The following is a 23,337-nucleotide window of genomic DNA, read 5'->3' on the forward strand; positions in this document are numbered from 1 at the left end:
TCAACTGTCTTAGCTTGGGCTGCTATAACAAATTTCTATAGACTAGGAGGCTCAGCTAGTATTCTAGCCTCTTATAATGGCACTAACCCCATTCATGAGGGCTCTACCTTCATGACAATTATATCTCAAAGACCCCACCTCAGTTACTAACTCCCACTAACACTGGGAGTTTGATTTCAACATATGAATTTGGAGGTGAGGAACATTCAGTCCACAACAGCATACTGATCAATTTAAAGCCATGAGTCTGGATGCACTTATAATGTGCAGTTAGATAGGAGTGGTGGTCTAGGACTGGCTCCCAATGCAATATAAATGATGCATTTATAGGTGGGTGGAGCAGGACCCAGTGAAGGAGACCATGAAGAGGTGCTATGGAGGTAGGGAAAATCAGGAGAGAGTGGTGCTGTGGAAGCTGAGAACATTTCAGGAAGAGAGACTGACCAACCCCAGATGGAAGTTGCTGAAAGACTGAATTTATAAATAAAAATTATCCACTGGATTTGACAATATGGAGGTCACTGGAGACCTTGACAAGAGCAGCCTCAGAGGAATAGTAGAGACAGAAACCAGATTAGAACAGGTAATGGAGAGAAGGAGGTGAGAAGTATAGTCATGCTTTGGTGTGAAAGAGGGGATAGCTGAAAAAGAATGGGGTCAAGGGAGTTTTGGCTTGTCATTTGGTTTTTGAAGAGGGGAAGCAGAAGCATGCTTGTGTACTAATGGAATGGTCCAGTAGAGGATTTGTGGGGCAAGAGAAATCCTGGGGAAGGTGGAGGGTGTAGGATCCAGTGGGGGAGTGGGGGATTTGTCTTTAAAAAGAGCAGAAACACCTTTCTTGGTAACAGGAGGGAAATCAGAAAACAGACTACTTGAGGTAAGTTCATAGATCTGGTGGTAGAATGATCAATAAGTCACCCTATTAAGGCTTCTCTATTTTCTCACTGAAGTGAGAGATGAAGTCATCAGCAGACAGAAAGGGAGCCTATATGGGTTGAAGTAGGGAGGGAAGGTCTGGGGAGAGAGGGGAGAATAGAAAAGACACCTCTACCATGGCCTAGTAGCTCCACTGGTTAGTGTTGTCCCAATATACCAAGTTTGCAGGTTCGATCTCCAGCCAGGGCACATAGAAGAATCAACCAATTAAAGCATAAATAAATGGAACAACAAATTGATGTTTCTCTCTCTCTTCCTCTCTCTAAAGTCAATTTAAGAAAAAAAGACATCTGAGTGAGATACAGGGAAATCTTGATGGATTGAAGGTGTGTGGTCATAGTTTAAAATGAAATGGGTCACCCACCCCTTCTCTCTTCCTCCTCCCCTTCCTTTATTTCTTCTTTGCTATTTGGGTTTGGGACCCAGTGAGGTAGAACACTAGGTAAGGTGATGACCCAGAGAGGAGTCAGGGCTGAGTAAGGCAGAGCCCAGCAAAAGTAGAGAGACTAGCTACATGGAAGAGGACTAAGGGGAAGAGGAGGGGGTGGAAAGTGGGTTTAAATATGAATGAGCAAGGTATAGCAGTTTTTTTATTTGTTTTGTTTTTTTACAGAGAGAGAGAGTCAGAGAGAAGGATAGATAGGGACAGACAGACAGGAATGGAGAGAGATGAGAAACATCAATCATCAGTTTTTCGTTGTGGCACTTTCATTGTTCATTGATTGCTTTCTCATATGTGCTTTGACTGTGGGGCTCCAGCAGACCAAGTGACCCCTTGCTCAAGCCAGCGACCTTAGGTCCAAGCTGGTGAGCTTTGCTCAAACCAGATGTGCCCGCGTTCAAGCTGGCGACCTTGGGGTCTCGAACCTGGGTCCTCTGCATCCCAGTCCAATGCTCTATCCACTGCGCCACCGCCTGGTCAGGCAGATAAGGAATTTTTATAACTGTAAATTGTGACACCTACCCAAAAGAGCTTGCTTCTTAAGTACAGACTACTCAGTTATTACTCTTCCAGAAGAAAATTGTCATTGAATGGGAACAGATCATTGATAAAAAACAACAAATGTGGAAATTAGAACACTTCATTATAAACATTTATTATAAACTGATTTTGTATCAAGATTCTCTGAAGTTTTTAAATATATGTAACCTAAACTTATTATCTTAATGTATGTCATTTTCCACTTTTCTATCTAGAAAATACAAAGAGCTTCAAAGAAACAATACATATATCTAACAAAGAAGAAAAAATCAAAATTGCTTCGAAAAAACTAATGAATATAAAAATACCACACCCCAAACTAAAACAAACCTAATCAAGAAATAGATTCTGCAAAGCCTATTAATCCTCCAATTTAAAATAAATGACTTTCCAAGAGAAAAATACTTCCATCACCATAGCAATTTGATGAATAAAAGCAAAGCCACTTTTACAAAATGAGGAAAAGTAATTTCCATGTTGGAGATCAAGCATACTAAATACTTTCTGTTCACTTGGCCTTTGTTAGAAGTTAAAGTACATGTTTACAGGAGAAAAGTGCTATGAACATGAACATCATGAAACCAAGCTCCTCAGTGACTTCCAGTTTGACCTAGGAGAATCAACTCAAGAGCTTCAAAATCCAAGGATAGACTGGTCCCAAAGCATTTCTTCTTCTGTCCTTTCTTTGCCTTTTTCCTTTTTTTCTTTTCTATGCTTACGACCCTCCTTCTTAGACACATCTCGCCTTTTTTTCTCCTTTTGATTCTTATGATTTTCTGTACTGATCCTGACTGTTTCCACATCTGATTTGTTATTTTGGATTCTCTTGTGTTTTTCTAAATCTATTTCTTCAAAACCTTTTTTCCTCTTATGCTTGGGCTGCTTTTCCTCTGATTTTTCTTGGCTGCCTTCTGGGTGCCTTTTTCTCTTCTGTTGTATCTGTTTATGACTGGCTTTATGGGCAATGGTACTGCTTTCTGGGAGGTGCTTGTAAACTCTAGATTGTACACTGTATGAGCTATAATTATGCTCTTGCTGACTAAGGTTCAGGGGTACTGGATTTTCTGAGAAACAGTCCCTGCTGAATTGACAGTAGCTCAGGGAATGTAGTTTCAGCCTGCTGTTATGAGCCAGCAGCCACGGAGATAACTGGTTTTCCACCGTTTGTGAAATACTGCATGATCTTGGGTAGGTCTGGATGGTTTCAGATGGGAGTCTTTGATCAAACATTCTGTCCCTAGGTCTGAAATCAACCTCTTCTTTGTACCTACAGGTTTCCAGATAGTCTTCTCTCATCTCTCGGAAACAAGTCTTTGGTTCTAAGCCCCTGGCTTTCTGCACTTTGATATAATGTTGAAGTTCATCTTGAAAAGAGTCATATGTCTTCTCTGAATGCGTCATTAGGTTGACAACCATGGATTCTCTGTAGAGAAGATAAAAGAAAATTCTTCTTAATAGAGTATTTTATTCTGAATATATGTTACCCTTGAAGAGAGCTTCAGAACAAACCAAAGCATAGAAACCCAAACAAATTAAAACCTAATTCAGTATAAAATTTAAATATTATAACATTAATGCCAAAAAGGAATATCAAGACAGTCAAATATCTACCAGGTTAATCACAAGGAACTTTATCCTTCTCAGAAGAGGGATAAGTGGGCAGAAAGCAGCTGACACATAAGATTTTGTTGGAGGGCTATAGAGATATGTACAATAGATAAGGACTACACACCCACAGGTAGCCTGATCTAAATGTTCATATATTTTCTAAAGTTTGATTAATTCATTTCTTATATATATCTTTTATTCTTATATTGTTTTCTAAGAGAATAGAACCATGAAAGAATAATTCGATCTTCAAATCTTCAGTTCAAACAAAATTAAATAAACACACATGCTCACCTGACTAGAGTACTGTAGGACTTAAAAATAAAAGGATGATGATCAAGTGGTTTGGGAATGCTGGAAATTAGAAATTCAGTTATGGAAGAAACTCTTAGGTATAGAGCATGAAAGAAAATGACAGAACAGAGTTCCATCTCTTCTATATAGGGCTTGGATTTCATTCTGCTACTACTGATTGGTGAAAAAAGCATTCTAGGATTCCTTCTGGTTTATTCTATATTAAACTACTGGTGGGAGGGTTAAAGGAAGAAATGGAGGTGAAAGCTGAGAGGGGAGTTGAATTAATGTAGAAAAAGTTTCAGAAAAAATTTAGAGTACATACACTAGTTTTTGTTTGCTTGTTTGATTCCTTTTGGGTGTGTGTGTGGGAGGGGGTGCAGCAGTATTCCTGCTTCTCTTCCTTTCCCTTACCTAAAGTCCTGCATTAAGTACAAATATAGCAGAAAATGTACTTATTATGAGATGATAGTGCCCTAGATATTTTTGGTGATACATTTTTATCTCCAAAATTTAGGAGGTAGCATAACCCATGCAGAATTGAACATTTCGCTCTAAAAGAAAAAAAACCCTAACATAACACAGTCACTAATGATCAACTATCTCATCTGGAAATTTGAGATTAAAAAGAAAGTCTACATGAAACCTAATTTGGTGAGTCAAGAAAATTTAGCTCTTATTCAACTTAACTAGTATAAAAATTCTGAATAATATAACTAGTATTTGATTAACCCTTTGTGTAGTACGAATGTTCATGTACGTCCTTGTGCCTCCTGACCATCCAGAGTATGATTGATTTATTTTAAAGATGTGTAAGGCAACATTAAAAAAAGGCAAATGTATATTCTTCTTGTTTCCATAAATTATCAAACAAACATAATGTAAGTTAATAAAACTGTAACTATAACTAATTTCATTATTTTAAGGATTTTTATTTTTTTTGTGTGTGACAGAGACACAGAGAGGGACAAATAGGGACAGACAGACAGGGAGAGATTAGAAGCATCAATTCTTTGTTGCGGCACCTTAGTTGTTCATTGATTGCTTTCTTATATGTGCCTTGACCGGGGGACTACAGCAGACCAAGTAACCCGTTGCTCAAGCCAGTGACCTTGGGTCCAAGCTGGTGAGCTGTGCTTAGACCAGATGAGCTCACGCTCAAGCCGGCGACCTCGGAGTTTTGAACCTGGGTCCTCTGCATCCAGTCCGATGCTCTATCCACTGTGCCTCTGCCTGGTCAGGCCAAATTTCATATTTTAAAAAAAAACTCACCATTCAAAGGGTTAAATATATACAAAAGATTTGAACAGACACGTCAGAAAAGTACACAAATGGCCCATAAACACAAAGAAGGATATCATTAGTTATCAAATCAATTTGAAATAAAACCATAATGAGCCTGACCAGGCGGTGGCGCAGTGGATAGAGCGTCGGACTGGGATGCAGAGGACCCAGGTTCGAGACCCAAGGTCACCAGCTTGAGCGCCGGCTCATCTGGTTTGAGCAAAGCTCACCAGCTTGGACCCAAGGTCGCTGGCTCGAGCAAGAGGTTACTCAGTCTGCTGAAGGCCCACAGTCAAGGCACATATGAGAAAGCAATCAATGAACAACTAAAGTGTTGCAATGAAAAATTGATGATTGATGCTTCTCATCTCTCTCCATTCTTGTCTGTCTGTTCCTATCTATCCCTCTCTGACTCTCTCTCTGTCTCTGAAAAAATAAAATAGTCTAATGTTTAAAAAAAAAACCCATAATGAGATACTACCATGCACTTATTAGAATGACTGAAGTGAAAAAGACTGACAATACCAGTGTTGATGAGTATACAGAACAACTGTAGTTTGCAGACATTGTTGGTAGGATGTAAAACAGTACAATCAGTTGAAAACAGTTTGGCAGTTTCTGAGGAAGTTAAACATACACTTACCACAGGGACTGGTTATTCTACTCCTAGGTATTTACCCAGTGGTGGGATTCAAATAATTTAACAATCGGTTCTCTGCCCTAAAGACCATTTTAAGGATAAAAAACCGATATATCAAAAGGTAGTTTATTATTCCATGCACTTAATACTTAAATAAGAACACTAAAAGAGGTACACAAAATGAGATTGTTATAAGAGTTTCAAAATATTAATGAAAAAATATTTAATAATACCTGACAAAAAAACAATAAAACTGTTATTTAAGATATTTCCATATTGTTTCTTGATGGGCATCCCCACTTGCAATTTTTTTCACCTATGGGTAGAATGAACATTACTACGGGCGCTGAGAATATGCTGTTGCACAGATGAACATTATAAGACAGTAAGGAATGTAAATCTGTGATTTCCACATTGGGTGGCTACCCAGGTGCCCACCTTAGAGAACCCTGATTACAAGTGCCATTTTAACAGCCAATTCGCCAAACTCAACAAAAAATTAGGTATCTGTTCTGCTGAACCGGTGCGAACTAGCTGAATCCCACAACTATATTTACTCAAAAGAAAAGGAAATTAATGTCCACACAAAGACTTACTCATGAATGTTCATAGCAATTCTATATGTAATAGCCCCAGAAAGGAAAATACCCAAATGTTGGTCAATAGGTGAATGGTAAATCAAATAAATAGTAGAATATTCATACAATGGAATACTATCAGTGATAAAAAGAAATACTATTGATACTCTCAACAATATGAATGAATCTCAAAATAATTATGCTGAGTGAAAGAAGTCTCTCAAAAGAGTACATAATATATGATACCATTTACATAAAACACTAGAAAATGCAAATTAATCTGTAGTTATATTAACTGCTTCGGGATGAGACAGGAAGAGGTGGGAGGAAGCAATTTTAAAGTGCATGTTTTGGGGTAGAGATATGTTTGCTACTTTGACTGTGTTGGTAATTTTATGAGCAAATACATCTGTCAAAAACCATCAAATTGTATACTTTACATATGTACAGTTTACTGTATATCAATTATATCTTAATAAAGCTGTTTTTTTAAAAAAAAATTACTAACAAGATTAAAAAGCTGTTAACTGTTGAAACTGAATGATGGGTAGATGAGAGTTCATATTAATTTTCTCTACTTTTGTGTTTGAAATATTTTAATAAAAAGACTTTACACACATTATTATGTATAGATGATGTATTATAAAATTGTACATCTGAAACCTATATAATTTTATTAACCAATGCCACCCCAATAAATTCAATAATAAAAGGAAAAAGAAATTTTAATTCACACTCACTAGGATAGCTAATCAAAATGACAGATCATCAAAATGACAGATCATCAAAATGACAAATGATATTAAGTGTAAGAATGGGGCCCTGGCCAGTTGGTTAAGTTGATAGTACATTGGCCTAAGCATGCAGATGTCCTAGGTTCAATTCTCGGTCAGGGCACATATGAGAAGCAACCATCTATTTCTCTTCCTGTCCTTCTCCCCTTTTTCTCTCTCTCCTCTTCTCACACCCAGTGGCTCGACTGGTTTGAGTGTTGGCCGTAGGCGCTGAGCACAGCTTGGGGGATTAGAGCATCAGCCCCAGACGGGGGTTGCCGGGTGGATCCTGGTCAGGGTGTATGCAGAAGTCTGTCTATCTCCCCTCCTCTCACTTAAAAAAAAAAGAATGGAAACTTCATTCATTGTTGGTGGGAATGTAAAATGTTATAGCTACTCTGGAAAACAGTTTGGGTATTCCTCAAAATGTTAAATATAGAGTTATCATAGGACTTGGCAATTTCACTCTTAGGTATACTGCATACTCAAGAGAAATGAAAACCTATGTCCACCTAAAAACTTGTATACAAATGTTCATAGCAGTATTATTCATAACAGCTAAAAAGTAGAAACAACTCAATGTACATCAACTGATGAATGGATAAAATATGGTATATCCATACAATGGAATATTATTCAGCAATAAAAAGGAGTGAAATACTGATACATGGTATATGTATCAACCTTAAAGATATGCTAAGTAAAAGAAACCCATCCCAAAAGACCACAGATAGTACAGAAACCAATAAAGAGGTCAATGAAATCTTACCCTTATCAGGTTGAAAACTTGTTGAAGTCTGATCATATTCACCTATTAATTGTTTCCGTTTCCAAGCATAAACTTCCCCGAAATAATGAGATTGTGCAAACAACTGGGAAGCTAAAAAACATGATACAAAGATTACAAAATTTATTTTTGTCCAACATTCCCAGTTACCTGAAAACCACAATCTTGTTATAAAGATGAAATCATTCAAAGTTTAGAAATACATTATCAACATATATCAACCACCTGAAACTTCACAAAATCCATCTTCAATTTCTCACCATTTTGGTTCCTGTAGATAAGAAAGTAAAGCTCATTTTTGAGCATGTATTTTACTCTGGAAGAATATTTTATTTTAGAATAAAGTGATCCAAAATTTATACTTCATAATTTTTAACATATTTAAGTCTGAACTGAGTTTTACTTGCTTTCAAAGTATTAGCTTAAGTAGAAATAATCTTGATTTAAAAGTCCTTTATTTTCAATCCACTGTGTAATGTGAAATCCTTTATGATTCAAACTATTAATACTCCACATATGCCTTTTACAAAAGCTATCTGTAAAAAGTTATCTTTGTTCATTTATGTGGTATCTATGAATAAAATAAAGGTAAGATAGATCATATTAAACTTTTAATCTTCAACTAGGTACCATTTTGTTAGGGGTTAAATCACAATAGGGCTACATTACAGAATTTTTTGTAAGGAGTAAGGCAGTACACTAGAAGCTTAGTTCACAAATCCTAATTTTTACTTTGTTTCCTAAAGAATACAGTCCCTCTTGCAGCAGTCTCTCTTGTGGATAATTCCCAGGGGTGCTGTCAGACCTGGCTGTTGCGGAGCAACATCAAGGATGCCAGCTAGATTTGTGCCAGTGTCAGGACATTTTGAAAAGGCATCCCTGCAAACTGGGCTCCCACCTCCCGCACACTACTACATGACTAACTGCACACTCTATAATGAATTACTAACCTCCCGAAAGATATATAAACTGGCCAGTCAGCCAAGACTGTTAAATTAAGGCAATTCTTTTGAACATTAATCTCCTGCCTTCTCAGGCTGCTGGCAATCTGAATAAAAGACACTCTTATATGACTCAGATCCATCTCTGTGATTGATTGGCAGCAATAAGCAACTCAAACCCTGACTTGTTCCTGTAACAATTTCATATACTATCTCAAATCTTAATTTCCTGAGTGCTTGGAAGACCATAATACTAGCTTTTTCCTCATTAGAATTTTATTATGAGGACATTTTGTGAGTCTATATCAAATATATTTTTACTTAGTCCAGAAAATACTATTTTGAAAAGGAAGTTTTTGGGGTACCAGTCGGAGTCTGGAGTTTATGGAAATTATTTGGAGTATTGGTATTGAAAGGCTGGGCTAAAAAATCCAGTCTTGGAACTTTGTTTTTTTGTTAGTTTTTTATAGAAGACCATCTCAAAAAATGTAGTCTATTTATTTTTAAAATATTCCCTTATTTTTTAATATCTGTAGAGAATCTGTAGTGATATAACTATCATTTATTTATTTTTTAATTTATTGATTGATTTTAGCAAGAGAGTGGTAGGGAGAGAGGGAGACTGGAACATTAATCTGTTACTAATTGTCCTGACCTGGGACTGAACTGGCATCCTCTGTGCTTCGGGATGATGCTGTAACCAAAAGTTATCTGGTCAGGAAAAGAAGAGTAGTATATTTTAAGATAGTCACTAATTCTACTTATAGCACTAGTGTCATCTGAGAATCCCATTGAGAAACCACAAACTATCATTACCTATGGTAGGCAACCATCCATCACATTTGGCAGACACACGATCATAAAAGCAAGACTCATTGGACAAGGATTATACAAGCCACTCAAAGCTATAGTCATGGTCACATATTAACTTCTAGAACATTTACTAAAAGTGTTTCTCACCACAATAAATAATCTATGTCAAATTACTACATTTATACTCGAGGTCTACAGTATTACATACCTAAAGTTCCTAATAGTTGAAATTATTTATAGAAGTTTACCAGTTAATAAATACAATGACAATCATGGAACATCAACATATTTTTTATGCAATTTAAATGAGTTAGAACATAGAGAAATGCCCATGATATATTAATTTATAGATGTAAAACTGTATCTACCTACCTACCCATTGAACTAAAATCCAATTTTAGTATAAAAACAACATACAGAATCAAAACTAAGATATATATACAGTATATGTATTGACTGGAAGTAGTTAAAGGAGCTGGACTGTAATCCATTCACTCCCTTGCCTGGGAGGAAGAAGAGAGAAGAAGGCAGGTGAATTCTGGACTTTGAGTAAAGAGCCTAACATTTGTTAGGAGGAAGAAAACTTATCCCTGAAATGCTCTTAGCAAGATGTCCTTGACTAAAAATTATTTATAGTAGATAAATTCAGGATCTCTGAGGCATAATTCCCTGAAGAATGTCACATAAGCTAACAACTCTCTGGGATGTAAAATGCAGATTCATAATTTTTAAAAAAATATTTATTGATTTTAGAGAGAAGGGAATGAGAAAAAACAGAACATCGATCTGTTGTTCCTTCATGTGCCCTGACTGGGAATCAAAAAGCAACCTCTGTGCTTCAGGACAATGTTCTAACCAATGAAGCTAACTGACCAGGGCCAGATTAATAATTTAAACACTTAATACTGTGTGAGGTAACTCTCACATAGAAACCTCATCAATTATTCCAGGTCAGACATGCATGACCAATGTGGGAAAACATGATATGAGAAGCCATCTTTCATCTGTTTTATTAGAGCCTCTTCAATGCTTGTATCCTTGATTTTAGTAAATCTTGATACTAGGTAGTATTACTGACTTTTGTGAGTCTGATTTGATGGTCTCATCTCAACATCCATAGGGGAAAAAAAAATCTTAATAAAACACTAAACTTAATTGGGTTAGGAAAACGAGTTAGAAAAGGAGTAGAGAATGTTTAACATTTTGCTCTCCACAAGTCTGTATTGTTTTAAATTTTGTGAAGAATGTATTAGTTTGTAATTAAAAACTCCTAAAAGTTTAATTTAAAGGTTCTAAGAGAAATCTTCAAACTAAGCTTCGTTTTCAGTATCAGTGTTTAAATTAAATGGTTTGCTTAAAAATATTGTTTAGCCTGACCAGGCAGTGGCGCAGTCGGACTGGGACGTGGGGGACCCAGGTTCAAAACCCCGAGGTCGCCAGCTTGAGCGCGGGCTCATCTGGTTTGAGCAAAGCTCACCAGCTTGAATCCAAGGTCGCTGGCTTGAGCAAGGGATCACTCAGTCTGCTGTAGCTCCCTGGTCAAGGTACATATAAGAAAGCAATCAATGAACAACTAAGGTGCCACAACGAAGAATTGATGCTTATCTCTTTCCTTGTCTGTCTGTTCCTCTCTCTGGCTCTGTCACACACACATAAAAGAAGTGTTTAAAAACTGTGTATCAGAGCCTGACCACGTGGTGGCGCAGTGAATTGAGCGTCGGACTGGTACATGGAGGACTGTTTGCAATGGAGAGGTCGCCAACTTGAGCACGGCCTCATCTGGTTTGAGTGAGGTCGCCAGCTTGAGCACAGCTCACCAGCTTGAACCCAAGGTCACCGGCTTGAGCCAGACCATCAATTGGTCTGCTGGAGCCCCCAGGTCAAGGCACATGAGAAAGCAATCAGTGAACTAAGGTGCCGCAATGAAGAATTGATGCTTCTCATCTCTCTTCCTGTCTGTCCCTAACTGTCCCTCTGTCTCTTTCACAAACAAAAACCTCAAAACTGTGTATCAGAAACATTTTATAAAGGAGTTAATATTTTAAATTATTTCTCCATTATATGTATGTTTCTAAATTATTTTTTAGTTGTTTTAAAGTACATAATCTAAATTACATTTGACTTTTAAGTCAGGCAAGATAAAAAACTAAAATGGCCTTCAGAACTTTTGATTCAGAATTAATTTATACAACTTGACCATGACTACATGACACTGATTTTTCTATTAAAAATCTTAAGCCCAGGTAAATATTATAACAACTAAAACATTACAGATGGAAAGTTTAGTGAAGACCAATCATTTAGAACCTCAAGATGATAGGAGAAACTCAAGTTAAAATTTTAGCTTGAATAATGGCAGCTTTATGGTCAGTGGGCATAATGGATAATGCAACTAAAAACTTTGTTCCAGGAACTAGGATACCTGAACAGGCCTATGTGACTTAATGAGATCTGCAAGTGATTTTACTTTTGTTCGCCAGGGGACTGCAAGCAAAAACTTTGAAGTCCAAGGACCAAACACTGCTATGATCCAAATACCTTTGACTATGCACTGATTAACTCCCCCTTGAAATTTCAAAACACCTACCCTACCTACTATTCCCCTTATAAAAAGGGTGGCTGGCCTGACCTGTGGTGGTACAGTGGATCAAGTGATGACCTGGAATGCTGAAGTCACCAGTTCAAAACCCTGGGTTTGCCTGGTCAAGGCACATATAGGAGTTGATGCTTCCTGCTCCTCTCCCCTTCTATCTCTCTGCTCTAAAATGAATAAAATTAATTTTTAAAAAAGGGTGGCTGGCATAGGGGGTTCAGATATGGGAATGCAACCCCATCTCCCCAGACTGCTAGCCATAAAGCACCCCTAAAGATTCAATCCCTGTCTCTACTTATTTGGTTAAATTGGTGACAGGCAGCACTAACTCTGGTATTTCTGGTTTCAAAGGTACCCAAAAACAGCTTTGGCCAGATAGCTCATTTGGTTAGAGCATCATCTAGATACCAAAAAGGTTAACAAAAAAAAAAAAAAAAAAAAAAGATTTATTCATTTGAGAGAAGGGGAGTTGGAGCAGGACACATCAACTCCCATATGTCCCTTGACCATTCAAGCCCAGGGTTTTGAACCAGTGACCTCAGCATTTCAGGTGAATGCTTTATCCACTGCACCACCATAGGTAAGGCACAAAAAGGTTTTGGATTAGATCCCCAGTCAGGGCACATACAGAAACAGATCAGTGTTTGTCTGTCTGTCTCTCTCTTCCCCTCTCTGTAAAGTCAATAAAAAATAAATTAAAAAAGATACTTTAAAATAGAACAATAATTTCCCTCTCCATTCAACCCTTACTACCAGGGTTCATTTCTGAAAGTCAACATTCTAAGCTGTATTGATGGAATAAAAAGGGGTTCTATGGAAAGGAATCTCACAGGGTGATATGACATAAATTTTCTAATGAGGCAGGTCATAGTAGGTTGTCATGCCCCAGGCATATACATACTGCTCACAAAAATTAGGGAAAATTTCAAAATGAAAATGGAGCTTAAAAATATCCCCTAATTTTTGTGAGCAGTATATTTTTAATAAATGGTTTATCTTTGCTTTAAGTAAGCCCTGTCCATTGCTTCTATGCATCTAGGTCAGCAATTTTCAACTGGTGTGCTGTGAGAATATTTTTATGAAAAATTTTGAAGTTTTGGCCCTGGCCCGTTGGCTCAGCGGTAGAGCGTCGGCCTGGCGTGCAGGGGATCCGGGTTCGATTCCCGGCCAGGGCACATAGGAGAAGCGCCCATTTGCTTCTCCCCCCCCCCCTCTCTGTCTCTCTCTTCCCCTCCCGCAGCCAAGGATCCATTGGAGCAAAGATGGCCCGGGCGCTGGGGATGGCTCCTTGGCCTCTGCCCCAGGCGCTAGAGTGGCTCTGGTCACGGCAGAGCTACGCCCCGGAGGGGCAGAGCATCACCCCCTGGTGGGCAGAGCATCGCCCCTGGTGGGCGTGCCGGGTGGATCCCAGTCGGGCGCATGCGGGAGTCTGTCTGTCTCTCCCTGTTTTCAGCTTCAGAAAAAAAAAAAAAATTGAAGTTTTAAAACATGCGATACCAGATTATTTACTAACCTCTTTTCCCTTAGGTTGTCCAATTAAAAAATGACAAGTCACCTGGCCTGTGGTGGTGAACTGGATAGAGCATTAACCTAGAATGCTGAGGTCACCAGTTCAAAACCTTGGCCTTGCCCAGTCAAGGCACATACAACAAACAAGAAAGCAATGGACAATGAAAGTGAAGCAACTATGAGTTAATACTTCTTGCTCTGTCCCTATCCCCAAAAACACAATAAATAAAAATCTTTAAAAAAAATGACAAGTCAACACAATAGCTATCCAGAGTGAATGCCGTCTTGAACAGTAAATGTCAAAATGGTTTTATCTTCTTGGTCACATCGCAGAAGATAGCATCTGATTGGTTAATTCTTTGTAACAGAAATCCTTATATACAAGTATAGGCACCTTTTTTATTGATTTTTGTTTTTTGAAGTTTTGTGTGTGTGTGTGTGTGTGTGTGTGTGTGTGTGTGACAGAGAGAAGGACAGACAGGGAAACGAGAATCATCAATTCTTCGTTGCGGCACCTTAGTTGTTCATTGATTGCTTTCTCATTAGTGCCTTGACCCAGGGGCTTCAGCAGATCAAGTGACTCCTTGCTCAAGCTGGCAACCTTGGGTTCAAGCTGGTGAGCTGTGCTCAAACCAGATGAGCCCAAGTTCAAGCCTGTGACCTCGGGGTTTTGAACCTGGGTCCTCTGCGTCCCAGTCCAGTGCTCTGCACCACCACATCTGGTCAGGCTGTCTTTTGAAGTTTTATAAGTTTATTAGAGCCAAATTGATGACATTGGCACTAAGCAAGATCTCAAATACATTTAGAGATCTCAGGTACATTTAGGCACTGATTAAATTTAAAAAAATTAGATTTTAGCCTGACCAGGCGGTGGCACAGTGGATAGAGCGTCGGACTGGGATGTGGAGCACCCAGGTTCAAGACCCCAAGGTCGTCAGCTTGAGCGCAGGCTCATCTGGTTTGAGCAGAGTTCACCAGCTTTGACCCAAGGTCGCTGGCTTGAGCAAGGGGATACTTGGTCTGCTTTAGCCTCCAGTCAAGGCACATATGAGAGCAATCAATGAACTACTAAGGTCTTGCAAAGAAAAACTAATGATTGATGCTTCTCATCTCTCTGTCCCTATCTATCCCTCTCTGTTAAAAAAAAAAAATTAGAGAGAACGATAAGGAGAAAGAGAAATGTTGATGGTGTTGCATTTATAATTTTACTTTTTGATTCTAGTATGTGCCCTGACTGGGGATTAAACCCACAATCTTGGTGTATTGGGATGATGCTCTACCTGAGCTACCTGGCTACAGTGGCACCTGGTTTTAAAATGTCACTTTAGAACTAAAAAGTAGATAATTACCTACCTGGATAGCTCAACTGGTTAGAGCATTGTTCCAATATGCAGGAGGTTGCGGGTTTGATTCCTGGTCAGGGCACATACAGGAACAGACTAATGTTTCTATCTCTCCCCCTCCCTTCCTCTCCCTCTAAAATCAATAAATACTTTATTTTTTCCTGTAAATCAATCAAAAATATGTTTATCAGGTTGACAAAATATAGTTTTGGTGAGCTGCAGAATTTTAGTAGTAAGTTTATGTGCGCAAAGATGAAAAAGGTTGAAAATTGCCGTCAGCCAACACATCTTTGCAATAACCAACCTCAAGAGCAAGGGTCCCCAAACTTTTTACACAGGGGGCCAGTTCACTGTTCCTCAGACTGTTGGAGGGCCAGACTATAAAAAAAATATGAACAAACCCCTGTGCACATTGCACATATCTTAAAGTAAAAAAAAACAAAATGAGAACAAATACAATATTTAAAATAAAGAACGAGTAAATTTAAATCAACAAACTGACCAGTATTTCAATGGGAACTATGCTCCTCTCACTGACCACCAATGAAAGAGGTGCCCCTTCTGGAAGTGCGGTGGGGGCCGGATAAATGGCCTCAGGGGGCCGCAGTTTGGGGACCCCTGCTCAAGAGAGCACATAATCTTGTCTATCTTGTAATTCAATCCTCACTTTCTGCTTTACTTCCCCCCACCTCCATGTAATCTTCCTTGGTTCTCTGCTCAATTTCAAATGTATAAAAAGAAACTGCAGGCTGACCTGTGGTGGCGCAGTGGATAAAGCATTGACCTGGAAATGCTGAGGTCGCTGGTTCAAAACCCTGGGCTTGCCTGGTCAAGGCACATATGGGAGTTGATGCTTCCAGCTCCTCCCCCCTTCTCTCTCTCTCCCTCTCTGTCTCTTTCTCCCTCTCTCTCTCCTCTCTAAAAATGAATAAATAAATTTTAAAAATAAATAAAAATTAAAAAAAAAAAGAAACTGCAAAACTTATTTTCTGGAGCATTTGAGATTTTTGCTTCCTGTCATGTGTTCAGTTTGGCTCAAACTCTTATAAAAGTTCTCTACAGGTTTGGATGTTCTTACATCGACAGCTGACACTGAAATCTGTAATCACCTTTAATGTCTTCATTTACCAAGCTCTTTACTCTGTCTTTATCTCTATTAAAAAGTATCATATTCCCAAATTCAAAATCTCAGCCATATTTTCCCCTATTAAGTTCTGATTCAAGAATGTACCATGCTCTCCCTGGCTCTCACACCTAGGTGCCTTCCCCTACCCCCTACTTTCCCTCAACGTAAACTCTCTGGAGCTTGCATGCCCGTCATTCCCTCTCCTTCCCTAGGCATATAAACCCTTGCTTTCTTTCTCCTAAGACCCAAGGGCCCCTTCTTTTGCCTCTGTAACTTATTTCCTTCCTGAGCCCACATAGCCCAAGGGGCTCACCTTTTCTACCTCTAAGGAAACTTAAAAAAAAAAAAGTCCTGATATTTCAATTTTAGCTTCATAATATTTTTTTCAGTTCTCTCATTTTTCAATTCCCACAAAACTCTAGTTCTCCATGCCTTTAGGCTTTATTAAACATTATTACTATTGAATTTTATCTTCAAGGTACCATGGTTGGCCTGTGGGACAGGAGAGGAAAAAAAGATATTTACTGACTACTGTATGCCAAACAAAATAGATTATTCTTTCCACTTTTTTTTTACACCTGCAGGATAACTGGAATTTCCCACATTTTGAAGATTAAAAAACCAGGTTTCAAAGAAATTTAAATAGCTTCCACATGTGTTAATAGAGCTGGATCTTAAACCTTGGTTTATCTCAGCTCTACCATTATATATACATTGCTGTTCCACACACTGGGACTTATCAATAAGGGAACAAGACAATTCATTATATCAAAGAATTTACAATTTTGTAAAAATGATACAAAAAGAATTATGATGCAGGACAAATATGTGTTAAATGTTTTAAGACAGGAATGTACAATGTCTTCTTGCTGAGTTTGGGAAAAGGCTTTGCAGAGAATGGACCTGAGTTGATCCTTAGGAGATGGGTAAAATTTAAAGAAAAAATAAGTAAAGAAAGCGTTATTTGGGATGAGGGAAGGACATTAGAAAAAGCATACCTGCTTTAGATAAAACAAGATATTCATGAAAGTGGTAAAAGACAGTGGTATAAAGAGAGAATGGGGCCAGATGATAAGTCTTTGGCATTTGAATTCTACAGTCAATAGGGGAAGATTCAAAATGAGGGTGTTGGCAGAAAAGGGATTGGGCTGAACCAGAATTGTGGTAGTGAGAACAGATGAGTTTAAGAGATACTTTACAGGTAGAATAAAAAAATCAAAGGAATTTCTGATAGCTGTGGAGAGAGCATCTAGAAGACTATGGAAGCACGGATAATTCTAAGGCTTTCATCCCAGTAAAGTCAGAGGGAATAATGAAGGGGGAGAAGTTACTATTGCTGTTGTAATTATCCCCCAGGAGGGAAGTGGGGAGTGAAGCAGTATTAAAAAAAAAAAAAAAGAGCCCCCCCCCAGGTGGTGGCACAGTGGGTCAAGTGTTGGCTTGGGATGCTGAGGATTCGGGTTCAAAACCTTGAGGTTGTTGGCTTGAGCATGGGATCATAGACATGACTCCACGGTTTCTGGCTTGAGTACAAAGGTCACTGGCTTGCTTAGGGGGTTACACTGCCTTGGCTGGAGCACCCCCAGCCTGCTGCCCCCAGGCACACATGAGAAAGCAATCAATGAACTAAGGTGCCGCAATTATGAGTTGATATTTATCGCTCTCCCCGTTTGTTGTCCCTCTCTTGCTAAAAAAAAGGAAAAAACCTGATTTTGGAATGATTCAGATTTTATCAAGATCTTTCATACCTGTCCTTCCCTTTCCTATGTCCCATTCCTCCATGTGTTCCTCTGTGAAACTGGGTTTAAATAACTTGCAGGTAGTCTATGTACCTTGTAATTCCTTACAAATTAAGATTACAAATTAACATAGTTGGGCACTTGATCTAATTTGTATATGTACTGAACTTCTATGAACATGGTGGGCAACAGGAACCATTAGAAGGTATGGTAGTAAATTCTAGAAATCTTCCCTCAGAAATTTTTTTTTTTTTTTTTTTTACATAGGCAGAGATAGACAGGGACAGACAGACAGGAACAGAAAGAGATGAGAAGCATCAATCATCAGTTTCTCGTTGCGCGTTGCGACTTCTTAGTTGTTCATTGATTGCTTTCTCACATGTGCCTTGACCGTGGGCCTTCAGCAGACCGAGTAACCCCCTGCTGGAGCCAGGGACCTTGGGTCCAAGCTGGTGAGCTCTTTGCTCAAGCCAGATGAGCCGGCGCTCAAGCTGGCGACCTTGGGGTCTCGAACCTGGGTCCTTCCGCATCCCAGTCCGACGCTCTATCCACTGCGCCACCACCTGGTCAGGCCCCTCAGAAAATTTTGATTCTACTTCTATTTTAAAAAATTTTTATATTATTTTGCATAGTGAATATTTACTCATTACAAAGGCTGTAGCATTCTAGTTTGAAGAACCCAGATCATGATTACTGTAGAATACAGTGAAATTATCACTTCCCCTGACTTCAACACTAATTTCATTCTTATCATTGCATTAACTCATTGCTTCTCAGACTTTTGGCTAAGATCAAGTACATTTAGCTTAGTTTTTTTGTTTTTTTTTAAAGATGTCATGTTACAGATTTCTATTGATCTTTGTAATTGCTAAAATCCTAGCAGAATCTCCTAACAAAGTTTTTAAAGAAAACTAAGATACTGGTTAAGAAATAAGCAAACTTTTTCCCTCTTCTTGTTCGTGTACTTTTTTTTAAGTGAATGAGGGACACAGGTATAGGGGGAGACAGGATGGGAGAGATGAGAAGAATCAACTCGTAACAGCGGCACTTTAGTTGTTCACTGATTACTTCTCATGTGCTGTGACTTAGGGACTCCCAACCAAGTCCACGACCCTGCACTCAAGCTGGTGACTTCAAGGTTTCGAACCTGGACCTCAGCATCCCAAGCAAATGCTCTATCCACTATGCAACCACTGGCCAGGCTCATTTACTTTTAAATTTAAGGTTTTTATGTATATCTAAACTAAAATACACTGAGTTTTACTAGTGTTTCATAGTATAATATACCAAATATTTATTGTTTAAGTAGCAGTTTACTGAACTTACTGAAATATTTTTTTCAAATCCTAGTAAAGTACTAAATCAACAGATTTCATTATTCTGAATGTCATTTGATAGCCATTATAGGTCAGTTTCATGTTTTACGAATTGACATTCTAGTACACAGCCAGACTTGGAATGATTATCAATACAAACCATAAATCAGATCACAATTTTAAAGCTATTAAGGACCTCAGTTTGGTTAGTGCCGAGTTCCTCAACCTCAATACTAACATTTTGGGTAAACAAATCCTGTTTTGTGCTTGGGTGTGGCTACCCTGTGCATTTTAGAATTTCTGCAGTACCTCTGGCCTGTACCAAACAGATACCAGTAGCACCTGCCTTCACTAATCCCTTTCTTGCCCAGTGGTGAAAACCCAAAATGTCTCCAGATGTTGCTAAATGTACCCTGGTGTGGGGGACTGGGGGAAATTTTACTTTTGGCTGAAAGCCACTCAATTAGGCTAATCCAGTTATCCCTTCTCACAGATGACAAAACTCAAAAGAAGTTTGGTACTTCCAGTTATAGTTAGTGTAGAAACTAGCACTAGAACCTATTACTAGTCAAGCCTCCTATTTCAGTATTCTCATTATAACACCCAGAAGTGGTATAAAAGGTTATTACTAGCATTGTATAAACTGCTATCATTAAGTCTTTAGTAATTTTGCACATACTCAGTAATTTAAAAAATTAGAAATAAAATGCCAAGTCAGGCAAAAAGCTGTTTTCCCATGAGAAACTTTTCCAATTTTCCTGTGTTGTGGTTAGGAGAGCCAAATACTGAACTGTAGTCTTGACTCTTTTAAACTACCCAGGCTTACTTGTAGGTGAAAGGCAGGATGTTTGGTACGAAAACAAAAAAATCCAGATTTCTTTTTTTAACCTCACAAAATACTAACCCAGGCTGACTGAACACACTAAACCTAGTCTTCCAAACTGCCCTAACATATTTAATGGACCATCATTTGGTTGCAATAAATTCAAATTTCCATTTTTAGTGAATGAAGTGTATATAAAGTGCTTACAAAATATTTTAGGAAATTTGTATTTCACTACTTTGCTCTTCCTTTAAAGTGGAAGGTGTGAAAGATTATGGAAGAGCACACAGAAATAGAGAATCTCATGGAAGAGCGTAAAAACAAAATTACTTGAGATTATATTTATTGATGTCTCTCCAGAAGAAAGGAATTATTCTATATTCTTGCTTCTACCAGCTGTCATTCTGGAGACAAAAAGTTAAATAGGGCAACACGGTAGATACTAAAAGTTAATCATTAAAATGAAGATAGCTAAGTGTTTTATTGAGATATTCTGCAGTGGGATCAAACTCCGTCTAAAATCATTTACAAAACTTCCTTACAGCCTTATCGCAAAGTTTGGAATAAGCAGGCTGTTCGCAGGTAGTGTCCTAAGAATTTAAACATCTTAGATTTTAACAATCCAGAAATAGCTTTTATGTATCTATGCTTCTGTTTCTATTTTGTTAAATTACTTTGATTAGATTCCACATGTTAGGGGGAATGTGTTGATGAGAACCGTAAAAACTTTTGGCAGGGTTATACCTTCCAAACCCCTGCACAAAGAAACTTACCCAAGTTTTAAACATGGCCTCTGGCAGCCCTGGGGTGACCCAGTCCCTTTTGAGCTGGGTAGGAAAGCTCAGGGCTGTCAAAAGAAATTTACTCTTGTTCTAGCCAACACCTGATGGTGGCTTAACTCTTTTTAAGAGTACTTACTAAAAAGGGCTTTCAACTGTGAGCCCGTCCTCTGACCCATGAAGATGTCCTGTTACCTCCTACACTTCAGGCCTGTCTTCCTCAAGGGCCTGCAAGCCATTCCTTTGAAAGGCAGCCATGAGGAAGTACATGCCTCAGAGCCCAGGTCAGGACGGGAGGGCAGCTTCCTCATTTCCTAATGGCAGCAAGCAGACAGCTAACGGCATTCACACTAGCCAACCCTTCGTTATTTTTCAACTCCCTGAGTCGACTCGAACCCCACTTCTCCCCCTACCCCCTCATCTGCTCTTTAAAACGCCCCGTCACAGCTGCGCAAACTGAACGGAGCTCCGGGCCTTCCCTCCCGTCGGCTGTCACCGAAGAAAGTTTCCGCCGTCTGGTCGGCTTCGTCTGACTGGACTTGGGCGGGAACGGACTGACACGCAGACCGCCGGCGGGCCGGGGCCCTCAGAAGCTTGCTTTAAAAGTGTGTTATCCTCACCAAGCCAGGGGACAGGCTCCGAAGGGACCCCTGCGACCCTCACCCGCTTTCCGTTCCCTTCCCTTGGCCCGGGGCACGCTTCCACGTTCCTCCTCTCCCCAAACTCCCAACTCCGCTGCTCCCTCCGTCCCGTGATGTCTGCGTTTTCCCGGGCGTCGAGCGGCACCCCACGCTGGTTTGCTCTCTTCCAGGTCTCGGGCCTTTCACGTCCTTATCTGTCCCCTCGGTCTGGGGTTTGCTCGGCAATGCCCCTCCTCCCTGACACTCCAGGCCCACAGGTCCGGCCCCGGCCGCCTGGCCGGCTCACTCACACCTCGGCTTCCTCATGGGGCCGAGGCGCCTCCTTCCCTCCGCACTCCTGGGACCCTGCGCCCTCTCCGCGGGCGGCAGCTGTGGGGAGCGCGGAGACGCCGGCCCCGGCCGGGTCGGCCATTTTGCATACTCCGGCGCGCCCGGCGAGCTGCGAGCTCAGAACCTATACTGGGCAGCGGAGCCGAGGGGCTGAAGACGGGGCCGCCCCCGCCGCCGGGGCGGGAACTCACCTTCTTTGAGGCAGGGGCGGGCGTCTACAACTACTGTCCCCCTCCCCACCAACGACGGTGGCGGAGAGGCAGGGGGAAGCGCTGCCGCCACCGCCGCCTCCGCCGCCGAGCAGGCGGGGTAGGAGGAGGGGGCGGAGACCTGAGCTACTGAGGGGAAGTCTCCGCCACCACCCGTGGCTGACTGGCCGGCGCAGAGGCCATGACGGAGAGGCGCGCTACTGCGCCTGCGCTGGTCTCCCCCACCCAGAAAGTCCGGTTAGCCCGTCTTCCTGTTTGCCCCGCCCCTCCGCCTGCCTTTTCCGGGCCTCCTCCTTTCCTAGCTGACCCTCCGCTCTTCCAGTGGAGAGAAGAAAGAGCATGTCGGACCTCTCACCTTTCTAAAAGTGAATCTGAAACCAACTAAATAATTAATTGATTAATTAAAATAAACAGGTCTGCTCCTACAGATTCTACCTACAGCGCATTTGAAAAATACGTCATTTCCTGCTTCATCGTTCTTTCCTTTGCTAGAGCCTTTAGTACACACAGTAAACAATCCTTGGTCATCACATAGTTGGTCCATAAATGACTTCTCTCTCTCCCTTCCTGTCAGATATGTGTATATGTCCACATATGTACATAAACACACATGTAAATCTCATTATCTTTTCCCCATCTCCCAAAGAAATCACCTTCCTGGTTTGTAGTCATTACTTCTTTACATATATATGCAGCTTTAAAAAGTTTAGATGGTTTTTGAATTTCATGAGAGTTGTATCTCTCCCTATGCAGTTCTGGGACTTGTTTCACTCAATATTTTGAGGTTCATCCAAGCTGTAGTATCTGTTTTTGTTTAATTGTTGTACAATGTGCTACCTATTTTCTTGTTGATGGGCGTATCTCCTGTTGCACTGTGCAAGCTACGCTTGAGTATCCTTTCCTGTCACACTGCCATTGTCTAATTTCAGCTTCTCATCATCTTTTGTTAGAACCATGGCAGTATAACTGATTCCTCCAAAGGATATCACAACTCCAATCTACTCCCCATATTGCTGCCAAAGGGTTCTATCTAGAAGTCATTACTGGCTCTGATAGTTTGTTGAAGAAGTCAAAAGTGGTTTTGATCGACACCAGGTTTCTGTGCACCTCCCTGATCTCATTATCTTCTTATTGCCTTCACTTCCCACTCTGCTTTCACTTTATGATCCAGCAACATTAAATTTTTACTGATTCTTGTGAATACCAAGCTATTGCACAAACTCAATTTATTATATACATTGTTCCTGCTTCCTGGAAATTCCTTCTTCCTAGTTTCTAATGAACTCCTCCTCC

At 39.9% G+C, this 23,337-nt stretch overlaps 1 protein-coding gene across 3 annotated transcripts; it reads right to left on the minus strand.

Annotated features, from left to right (window-relative positions):
- Positions 1 to 699: 699 nt before the first annotated feature.
- On the minus strand, positions 700 to 22,177 carry KRCC1 (lysine rich coiled-coil 1). Of its 3 annotated transcripts, XM_066267653.1 has the most exons (4): positions 22,027 to 22,157; positions 9,479 to 9,517; positions 7,865 to 7,975; positions 700 to 3,341 (listed from the first exon to the last, which is right to left on the minus strand). In XM_066267653.1, the coding sequence occupies exon 4, from the start codon at positions 3,332 to 3,334 to the stop codon at positions 2,552 to 2,554; it is 783 nt and encodes a 260-aa protein (XP_066123750.1). In that variant the 5' UTR covers positions 3,335 to 3,341; positions 7,865 to 7,975; positions 9,479 to 9,517; positions 22,027 to 22,157; the 3' UTR covers positions 700 to 2,551. The 3 variants fall into 3 exon arrangements, with proteins under 3 accessions (XP_066123750.1, XP_066123749.1, XP_066123751.1); XM_066267652.1 differs by lacking the exon at positions 9,479 to 9,517 and having other exon boundaries at positions 22,027 to 22,177; XM_066267654.1 differs by lacking the exons at positions 9,479 to 9,517; positions 22,027 to 22,157 and adding an exon at positions 21,528 to 21,912.
- Between the last annotated feature and the right edge of the window lie 1,160 nt (positions 22,178 to 23,337).

The sequence above is a fragment of the Saccopteryx bilineata genome, chromosome 3, assembly GCF_036850765.1.
Source record: "Saccopteryx bilineata isolate mSacBil1 chromosome 3, mSacBil1_pri_phased_curated, whole genome shotgun sequence".
Taxonomy (NCBI): Eukaryota; Metazoa; Chordata; class Mammalia; order Chiroptera; family Emballonuridae; genus Saccopteryx; species Saccopteryx bilineata.

What these genes read in the sequence shown, in the direction of transcription:
- KRCC1 (XM_066267652.1), bottom strand. Translation starts at nt 3,334, where the DNA reads ATGGTTGTCAACCTAATGACGCATTCAGAGAAGACATATGACTCTTTT.